The sequence below is a fragment of the Sprattus sprattus genome (assembly GCF_963457725.1).
Source record: "Sprattus sprattus genome assembly, chromosome: 8".
Lineage (NCBI taxonomy): Eukaryota > Metazoa > Chordata > Actinopteri > Clupeiformes > Clupeidae > Sprattus > Sprattus sprattus.
Genome location: NC_137927.1, coordinates 29,192,862 through 29,203,450, shown reverse-complemented (window position 1 = coordinate 29,203,450; position 10,589 = coordinate 29,192,862). Strand labels below are relative to the sequence as shown.

Here is a 10,589-nt window from a genome sequence, read left to right as displayed (position 1 = left end):
TTCTGGTAGTGATGAGTAATAGATAATTACTAAATTTAAGGGCATAAATTACTTCCTCCTCTGACATCTAACAGGAAACACACCCACACACAGACTCACATCTGTTTTGCTCTATAAAGATGCACTGCTATCACACACACACACACACACACACACACACACACACACACACACACACACACACACACACACACACACACACACACACACAAATACTGAATGTCTCACACAAACCTGCACATGAAACAATAACAAACAAGCAATACACAGTCACAGACTGATCATGCCAGCAATAACAACATCACAGATTCATTGCCCAGGAAGCAAAGGATGATATACTGATAAAAACAACAAACAAATGAAAATGCCCAAAACAAATGTCCTACTATGAGACGAACATTACTGATAGTGTTCATTGAGATATTATAATATCGAGATAAAGTCATTTGGATAAAATAATGTGAATGCACCCCTCTCTTCAGGACCTCGTGGGAGTGCAGTAGGTCTTAATCTGGCCATCTTAATATCTGTATGAACTGTAAGGCGTGTGTGTGTGTGTGTGTGTGTGCGTTTGGATAAATGAATGTGGGGGTACCGGTCTCCAGGGCGTCGTGCGAGTGCAGTAGGTCTTAATCTGGTCATCTTAATATCAGTATGAACTGTAGGGCGTGTGTGTGTGTGTGTGTGTGTGTGTGTGTGTGTGTGTGCGTGTGTGTGTGTGTGTGTTTGGATAAATGAATGTGAACATACCCGTCTCCAGGGCGTCGTGCGAGTGCAGCAGGTCCCAGCTCTCTCTGGCCGTGCGGAAGCTCTCCAGCGTCTCCGTCCAGGACGGCATCTCCGTCTTATTGACCAGGATGTGCCGTCCACGACCCTTCCCTACACCCTCCTCGTCGTCCGAGCTCTGGACACACACACACACAGACACACAGACACACACACACACGCACACACACACACAGGCAGGAAGTCAGGAACACAGAGACAAACGCAACAACACACACAGGGTTCAGCATTCATGCTCATGTTGGTTGTGTGACAAATTGTGTGTTCCTGATGCTCAACTGGTGGAGCAACTTTATGGGTTTCATTCCCAGTGATGACACACACTGACAAAAAATGCATATCTGTAAGGTAAGATACTTTGGATGAGCTAAAGGAATAAATGTGAATGTGAGAAATCACTCTAAAATCACTTAGCCTCTATCTGAATCGCACTATTTAATTAGTTTAGTTGGTCCGTTAGCAAATCGATCAATATTAATCACTTAATCTCTCTCAGACTTTCAGTATTTCATCCGTTTAGTTGGTCAGCTGGCAAATCCATCCATCTGCATCAGTACATCTCTTAAATCAAGTCACTCTGTCCAAAGTGATCACTCACTGTGCTGGCCCTTGCAGAACAGGCCGTGCCAGGAATACTTCCAGCGTAACACTCACCATAGTCTTCTCTCTGCCGTCCGCCAGCTTGCGCTTTTTGTGTGCATGTTTCCCTGAGCCTCTCTCCACTTCAATGTCATTGAACACCAATGAGAAGTCCTCCAAGAGGATCCATGGGCCTGAGCCTAATGAACTGTGGCCTAAGAAACACACACATGGATCAGAAACACACAGAGACACATAGAACCGACACATGGTACAGACACGTCCATAGACATGAGTGCAACTGGACTGGGCATGCTGTAGTTTCACACTGAGCTTAATCTGAAACATCCCACTTTTACACAGCATAACCACGTCATTACATACAAATACAGATGGCATCAATGGTTGATATGGTTAATGACGCTTAGCTTAACAAGTAAACACCAAAAGAATAAAGCTATGCTTTCTGCTGTAAAACACATTAACCTGGAGGAATGAAAAAGTCTACTCTTTTCAGTACCACACACACACACAAACAAAAACACACACTCACACACACACACACGCACACACAAATATACATATGCAGACGCACCATGGAAGAGTGAAGGCTGTACAACAGACACATAGAGGTAGGCACTGCGGAAGAGGACGAGGGCTGCACAGGTGACCACTTGACTGCAACAGCGGGACAGGGTCTCTCCCTCCAGACTGGGCAGGTAGCGGCACAGCTCCTTCATGCGCTGCAGCAGCTCCAGGTAACTCCTGGAGGTACACACACACACACACACACACACACACACACACACACACACACGCAGACAGTCAGGAACACAGAGACAAACGCAACAACACTGGCAAGGGGTCTAATTCAATCACTGATTCGTCATTATGGGATACAGGTAGAAATGAAATGATATTTCAGTGGGTGGTCACAAATGAGCAAGCCTTGCTGTTACAATAAAAATGTGCCTTATATGTAACAGTTGTAAAGCAATATCTTCGATATGTCTAAACTGCATGCATACAGCTCCAGCTGTCGTTAAACCAGAGAATATTGTGCTACACTTACTACATGAGAAAAGCCCTGTTTAAGCACTTTTATGCACCCAAATCCCCCCTTCACACACTCACACACATAAACACACAGACACAGACACAGACACAGACACAGACACAGACACACACACACACACACACACACATTCTGTCATGGCGGCCTCACCTGCTCCCCTTGTCTCCTTGCCACTCGCAGCGTGACCCCACCACGGCCAGGATGTCCAGCAGTCTCTCCCAGGGCTCGGCCACCACGGACGACTTCTCCGACAGGCCGTCAATCACGTAGCGCTGAGCCCCGCGCAGCACCCCGGGAGACTTCAGCCCGCCCTCCTGACCACCTGACAGCCATGATGGAAAGGGTAAAACAACAACAACTGTTAGTGAGGGGCAGGGACATGTTTTAGATGCAGGACTATACATATTGATATGGGAGTTCGTCTTAGGGTGTGTGTGTGTGTGTTTTCACTGCATCATCTTAGCTCTAATTGGTAAGGTTGTGTGATGTGTGTGATCCCATATGTTGGAGTGTGACTCAAGGAGTGAAATAAAAACATATTCAAATATGTGTGTGTGTGTGTGTGTGTGTGTGTGTGTGTGTGTGTGTGTGTGTGTGTGTGTGTGTGTGTGTGTGAGAAAGTTTTTTTTACAATTCTAGAAAAGCGAGTGTGTTAGTGTGGGGCAGTACCCTGCATCTGTGCATCTGTTGATGGGCCACGGGTGACGTAACAGATGTAGAATTCTGCTGCCTTGTGCATGTACTTGTGCATCAGGCTGGGCGGGAGACGCATGTCCAGGTTGTTCATGATCAGAGGGAGAACATCACAGACTGGGGAGGAAACCCAAGCGTAAAATGACACACAGAGAGAAAAGAACTGAGATAAAAACAAATCCACACATTCAGAAATAAATGGAATCAGCTCCTGTCCAGATATTCACAAGTAAAGGTAGTGAATGCGAGTTTGAGTGTGATGCTCACCAAAAAGTTTTCTGAAGCAGTTGACAGGTGTGTCCAAGTCTTCCGCATTTTCAGCCTCCAAAAGAGACTCCCCTAAGCTGACCTAAAGGGTGATACGTGGAACCAGATGTCAACAGCTGACTCTATGTTTTATAAATTCTATTTTAATATGGAGAGGGACAGATTCTAGATGCAGATTGGGCTTACCCCATGCTGTACTACGGAGTCAGGAAATCTTCTTAACAAAAGCAGCAACATTTCAGCCTTCTCTAACGTATTAAAGCACTGCTCTGTAGCCTTCAGGAGCATCTCACACTGAATGCGTCCCGGAAGGGTCTCAAACAGACCTGCACATGAAACAATAACAAACAAGTGATACAGTCACAGACTGGTTTTCCTCACATCTGTTTTTCTCTATAAAGATGCACCGCCATGTTCTTTACCTCTCAAAAACTGGGCGTGCTTATCTTGACAGTCACTTCTTAGTGCTGAAGTGATGACTGAGATCTCGCGCCACACGACAGCTTGGTCGGGAAAGTTGATGAACCTGCAAAGTATGACAGCCGGACGAAGTGAATTTGACTGAGTCGAGTGAAATCAAAGCAGAATCATTTAAACAAATTAATCAGGTTTAAGCTGGTGATATAGCAGCCTAACTGAAGCTGGTCTTCGCTTACATGTCATAAAGCAGTCTCCCCGCAGAAGTCGTCCTCTCGGCGTTGCGTTCAATTGTGTACATCTCGTACTGTATCAGACAGGAGTCAACGTATTTGACATAATGCATATAATTGTAACAATTTCAGTGCTACTGAATTATACATTTAATACATTATAACTCATTACGACGAATGTATGAATGTATACTCTCGCAAATGCACTTTGACGGCGTTACCTGAATGTTGAAGTCTGCGGGATATAGAGTGCGGGCGGTTATCAGCCATGACTTGGCAGCCCATGGGTCTTCTGACACAAGTTCGCGGGCGCGTTTTACAAGAAACTCGCAATCCCCCAGTGCAGACATAACGTCGCACGTCTGCGTTCCAAAGGACAAAAAAAGTCACCAGTGGGAAACCGCAAAGGGTATATCTATACAGTTCTTTTGGACGAAAAAAATACACATTACCCACTTCTATATGGGTATTTCTGCCTCTCTAACGTTAACTGAAACAGCTATGCAGCATCACAAACAACTGGATAACGTTACGCCTCTATGACCACATTGTAGCACAAAGAGAAATTATGATTTCATTCATTTTTTCCCTGTATAGACAGGAGGGTCACCAGTGCTAAATGTATTACATTTATCTTGACACTATCTAGAAAATAAACAGAAAAAAACAGTCCAGCTCTGAACAAACGCTGACCACTGGGCCTCTTAATTTCTGTCGCATAGTTTACGTCAGAGCCTCACGACAGTCAAAACAGTGCTTATCGCCACCTACTGTACAGGAAGAAAACCAACTGTGTTTAAACAATTTTTTATGTCATGTGAGGATTGGCTTCAGTATTTTGCTACAAAGGATATGCAATGATGGACCTCATTCTGTTCTTCCCGATTCCAAATGTTATGACCATATACGTTCAGACATGTATTGTTGAATAGAGTCAAAGAAGACTAGATCTAGGGGTCGAATATTGGAATGCATCTCGCCGGTGAGCTGCTAGCTCTCACCGGCCTCCAACATGCCTTGCACCCATGTACTGAGATCCAATTGAGACATTCGGTGTGTGACTCGTCTATTAAACTTCTTTTAGTATGTTCTTTTATCCTCGTCTTATTGTAATAGACTGTTTTTATCGTGTAACCTATAAAACCGAAATACAGAAGGGTTCACTTGTATTTTGTTTGTTCGTTTGCGTTCTCTACATTGAGTGAATCAATATTTCGCACACAAGATATTGTAAAAGTTATGTGTCAAGGCCTAAGTCAATGTTAAACAGCACGCACTAGTTCAGAATGTTGGCCCTCTTTAGTGCAAGTAGGCTACACTCTTTCACTAATGAATTGAACATGGAAACAATTATTTTAAACTACACACAATTATTTGCACAACGTATGGGTGAATATACAACAGTTGGTATTTACTTATTTACCCTAAAATTGGAAACACTTCCAAATCAGGCAAGTTCAAGGGAGCATGACCCAGTGAATTGGATTGGCTTGTCAGCTGTCACCTGTTTCCCTGCCTGTCTGGGACGCAGAGCAGACAGTTGGCACGAACTGTGGAAAGGACGATTTCAGGTAAGAATACACAGTTAAGCGTCTCATGTCGTGGATAAAAAGTCGGTACGTTCAAGACAACGTGCAGATTAAATTGAAGAGCAGTTGGAACACATACCTAAGCAATACGGCTATGATATTGTCATTCATTCTTGAAATCTAGCTAACTGGCTATCGTAGACACCCTTGTGAACTATCCGAAGGAGACATCAGATAAACGTTAACGGTACGTTTGCTAGTTAGCAAGTAGTTCCGTCATGACGTTTCACTCCAATATTAGCATTATCTATACTATTTTCTCATCAAGCTAGAAACATGGTTGTTATTAAGCTAAATACTATCCCGTAACGGCCAATGATATCGATGTTGATTCTGCTTGGATGTCTGCGATCAAGAACAAATTAGCTCGTTAACATGTTAGCTAACGTTAGCTGGCTGGATGTATGGCTGTAGACCCAGTGGTGACGTGAAAAGTCATTATCTTGGCAGTATGTTCACAACAACAACATCTCAAAGTTCTCAGGGATGGAGATCTTAGATAAACAGTTACGTCATATTGGTTCATTCAGCTGTATGTTTAAAGTAGGGCTAGATTTTAGCATCGATTAGCTAAGGAAGGATAAGCTAGCAAGGAAAGCTGTAAGCAACCATGTGTCAGCTGCCAGCTAGAAAAGGTCGTTGGCGTCTTTGGATGCTGTATAATACTCGTAATCACGATGGAGGTGTCCAGAGAGATGCTCACTGGGTTGCCAAACGTCACTGTTAATGTGTAAAATGTCCATATGATCAATCTAATCGGGCAAGTTCTAATGACCCTACCGCCCCTTTCGAGGCTAATATTAGCTAGCTAGATAGCCAACTGTGTGTCAATTTTGCTAGGGTTGCTAAGTTTGCAGGCTAATGTTGGCTGACGAGAAGTGCTTTCACCGTTTCACCGTCGACTAAGCTGACACTAGTGGAGTTATTATTTGCTGTGGATACTCCAAAATATTTATTTTACTGACACGTTGCTGAAATGTGGCTACCCTATATAATCATGGAACATCGCCTACACTCTGTGACCTCACTTGACCTCACTGAGTGACTGTTAAACCTCTGCTCTATATTTAGGAAACAAGGTAACTTTACTCTATGTAACGAGTCAGTACGTTTACTACTAACTTATTGTAGTATCCTAGCCATGGCTGTGAGCCAGAATATTCATTGGCATGAGGTATCAGATGGCAAGAATACTTCCTGAACAAACCTTGCACAAAATGTTACGTAACTTTACTTTGACTCTTAAGAAGTTATTGACTTGGTTTAGGCAAAATATTGCAAAAGGATGGCCTTTGTCATTGGACTGTTCAACCTGTCAGCATGACTTTATGACAAGGTAAAGACGGTTTCTGTGCACCGTTTGAAATGTACTGTGTGTTCTATCTTCTGCAGGGTGTGCGCCTAAGTTGGTAGCTGTTATCTTGGAAATGACGTTCGACCCCTCAGAAACGAGCTTGTCTAATCTCTCATGGGGTCAGTAACTACCATGGACCCTGAATCTGGCCGGAAACATGCCGCCCCGCCCTCCCCCTCGCCGCCGGGGAACTTGGGTAAAGGCGGAGCTGCCCTGAGCTCGGGTCTAAGCGCAGTGCTGGGCGATCGCGGGAAGCACTACGTCTGCGGCTCCTTCGCGGCCTTCACCAACATCATCATCACCTTCCCGCTGCAGAAGGTCCTGTTCCGCCAGCAGCTCCATGGCGTGCGAGCCTCGGAGGCCGTGCGGCAGCTGCAGCAGGACGGCCTGCGCAACCTCTACCGCGGCCTGCTCCCCCCGCTCCTCCAGAAGACCACCACCGTGGCCATCATGTTCGGCCTGTACGAGGACTTCTCCCGGCTGCTGCTGCGTCGCGTCTCAGGCAGCGGCACGCCGGAGATCGTCACCCGGAGCATCTCGGCGGCACTCGCTGGCACGGCCGAGGCGGCCCTGACGCCGTTCGAGCGCGTGCAGACTCTGCTGCAGGATCACCGGCACCACGGGCGCTTCCACAACACGGCGCACACCTTCCGGACGCTTCTGCGCGACTACGGGGTCAAGGAGTGCTACCGTGGCCTGGTCCCCGTGCTGCTCCGCAACGGCCCCAGCAACGTGCTCTTCTTCGGCCTGCGCGGGCCCATCAAGCAGCGGCTGCCCGAGGCGCGCTCCAGGACGGAGCACCTGGTCAATGACTTTGTGTGCGGCGGGGCGCTGGGCGCCGGTCTGGGCATCATGTTTTACCCGCTGAACGTGGTGAAGTCACGGGCACAGTCGCAGGTGGGTGGGGCCTTCGTGCCGTGCAGCCAGGTGCTGATGACGGTGTGGCGAGAGAGGGGCGGGAGCTTGCGAATGCTGTTCCGCGGGGCACACCTGAACTACCACCGCTCTCTGCTGTCCTGGGGCATCATCAACGCCACCTATGAGCTGCTTCTCAAGGTCCTGTGACCTGGAGGAGTGGGCAAGGGAGGGGAACGAGGGGGCATGCCGACGGGTGTGCAGCCAGCAAAAGACCTGGGACTTTTTACTATTGGTTCACTGATTTGCCTAAACTGACCTTGATCTGTACGTAGTATGGATGGAAACTGCCCATTCAATGATGCCAATTAAAAATCCATCCAGATGATTATTTGAAAGCCGCATAAAGATTGCAGCTCATGATCTCAGGTACCCAAACTGGTACTGTGTGTTTGGGTCAGTGCCTGTTGTGTTGACTGAGAGAGGAAAGAAAATGTTGTGCCACTGAGTTTTCCCTTATGATGCAAAAAGGGTAGCGGTATTGTCCTAACAAAAAGATTTAGATGCACAAATGGAGATCTTTGGTGGGGACCAGTGTGGGACAATGGTCCGTCTAAATTGCACATTTCCTATCTTACTTGGTGTCTGTGTGTGTTTTAAGAACAAAATAACACGCAATCACATGATGGTAGATACACAATTACATGAGGACCAGGATTAATGAAAAATGAAAAGGTTAATTAAAAAAAAAAAAAATTCCCATGAAAAAAAATCCAGCTGGTATCATTTCAAGTGTGAAAGTTTTCATGAAAATGCTGATTTGTTGTGTGTTATGTGGTGAAGTGTTAATGTCGCTGTAAGAGTCCAGTAAAACATGAAATTACTAATTTCAATATGGCCTCGTCTTTTCAGAAATGTCAACAGCTTTTGCATGGACAATCTTACTTCACTCTACACATGCGTTAAAATGAATTGGATATCTGTATGTTGACTTCTATATGCCTTAATCCAGTATGTTCACGCCTTGTCAAAGGTTTCTTCAGCATCCTTTAGATGTAATACAGCTTTAACGGTGACAATATAAGTGCTTAATGTTTTTATGTACATATATGTACATCATTTTGGTCTAGATTTACATCAGATAAAAACCATTTATTATATTATTTGATAGACACATACACACACTCATACTAGAGTAATTCATCAGAGATGTATCAGTTCTTATCCCTAAAACACCCCGATAATCATCTTCTTCCCTCACTAAGCCTATTGAAAAGCAAAGGAGGAGCAGGATGCATGAGAGTTACTCCGTAGAAGGACATTCGCATGAGGGAAAAAGTGTTTGTGCTTTAAGACTCCTGTCGTTTAGTGTTGGAATCCCTCCAGCCTCCAGCACAATAGTGTGTCTACTGTCTTCACTGTACAGGCGGCCGGGGGCGCCAAGGCCCCTCCTATCTGGCACGGTCATGGCCACATGCTCTTCCGGCTCGCTGGTAGTAATCTCAGCCGACATAATGGGCTCAATATTCGAGCTTGAGTAGAGACAAGCCACTGTTGCTTTTTTTCCCCTAGTTCTGCCAGGAAGGAACGAGGCTGTTAGGAGAACGGATGGAGAGAGAGAGAGTGGGACTGTGGCAGAGGGACGAGAAACAGATCTGCCAGACGAGGCTGCGGTGGCACACGCAGAATGGGAGCTTCACTAGGAGGCTGGCACTGCCACCACTGTGTGCCCAGTGCCCAGTCACATCACTGACTGAGCACGAGGCGCCCACAGTGCTTTATGAACCGCAGAAATCAAAATTCACAAAACATGGTTTAAAAGCAAGTGAAGATTAGGTTGAAATGCAAGTGGTGCAGCTGGGAATGGTCAGTAGAAATGTTGATTGGTGCTGTGTGTAATTATGTGAGTGAACTCTCCCATGAAATGTGGTCAGTAAATGTGAGAGTCTATCATGCCTATAAATCAAATGTTTCCCAATACATTCACTTCCACAGAATCAACATATTTTAAACGACATATTTTCTCGACTTAAATATATCAGATGCCTTTGTATGATTTAGAGCAAAAGGAAGTTGTGGTGACCCAAATAAAAAGAGAAATCTGACTGCAAAATTTGACATTCACATGGGTGAAGGAATGTGCACTTGTTTCATGCATCTCTTTCATTGTTTCATCCACCGACTGAACGGTGCGAACCTAAATGACATTCCTGGTTTCCAAGCTTGTGATTCACCTTTTTTCAGCGGAAGTCATACATCTTAATGTAACGTTTATCAATGAGGCCTGCTTGTTTGATGTAATAAACACTCTTGTAAGTCAACAGTGAAACATTTGATATGTTGTCTGTGTTGTCATTTATACTGGTGTGTGACCAAGGTGGGCCATTGTTAATGGCAGACGTTGGCAGTTGAAAGTGTTACTGGCTTCTTTGGGTCAGGCAGTGATAATGTGTTTGCATCCAAGTTTTTTTATGACCATAATAAACCTGCTTTTGGACTCAAACTACCTGTTCATGTTTTGGTCCTTTACTGTATGTCACTGATTACATCGCCAGAGTTGTTTGCAAACTAAAAACGTCCATCTCATTCCTGTTTCAGTCAGAAACCTACACACAGACACACACGCACGCAGAAATGACATGCTAAATTAGTGAAAAATGGGTTTGGGAACATGCCTATTCAGCATTACTTGTAGTAATAAATAATGCACACAACTCCTTGATCTAGATGAAACCTTTGAA

At 45.1% G+C, this 10,589-nt stretch overlaps 2 protein-coding genes across 3 annotated transcripts in view; one reads left to right on the top strand and one right to left on the bottom strand.

Annotated features, from left to right (window-relative positions):
- Nucleotides 1-4,731, bottom strand: part of ints10 (integrator complex subunit 10) — a 10,086-nt gene extending 5,355 nt beyond the window's left edge. Inside the window, exons 1-10 of the mRNA XM_080843203.1 lie at nt 4,272-4,731; nt 4,057-4,124; nt 3,823-3,926; nt 3,587-3,726; nt 3,401-3,482; nt 3,110-3,250; nt 2,591-2,762; nt 1,961-2,130; nt 1,441-1,580; nt 751-904 (exon numbers count right to left, since the gene is read on the bottom strand). Coding sequence (XP_080699329.1) covers nt 751-904; nt 1,441-1,580; nt 1,961-2,130; nt 2,591-2,762; nt 3,110-3,250; nt 3,401-3,482; nt 3,587-3,726; nt 3,823-3,926; nt 4,057-4,124; nt 4,272-4,400 — 1,300 coding nt within the window. The 5' untranslated portion in view covers nt 4,401-4,731. The remainder of the gene's footprint in view (nt 1-750; nt 905-1,440; nt 1,581-1,960; nt 2,131-2,590; nt 2,763-3,109; nt 3,251-3,400; nt 3,483-3,586; nt 3,727-3,822; nt 3,927-4,056; nt 4,125-4,271) is intronic.
- An 822-nt stretch (nt 4,732-5,553) lies between these two features.
- On the top strand, nt 5,554-8,741 carry slc25a51b (solute carrier family 25 member 51b). Of its 2 annotated transcripts, none has more exons than XM_080843018.1 (2): nt 5,554-5,621; nt 7,032-8,741. In XM_080843018.1, exon 2 carries the CDS (start codon nt 7,108-7,110, stop codon nt 8,056-8,058), a length of 951 nt encoding a protein of 316 aa, XP_080699144.1. In that variant the 5' UTR covers nt 5,554-5,621; nt 7,032-7,107; the 3' UTR covers nt 8,059-8,741. The 2 variants fall into 2 exon arrangements, with proteins under 2 accessions (XP_080699144.1, XP_080699145.1); XM_080843019.1 differs by lacking the exon at nt 5,554-5,621 and adding an exon at nt 5,712-5,826.
- Nucleotides 8,742-10,589: the final 1,848 nt, after the last annotated feature.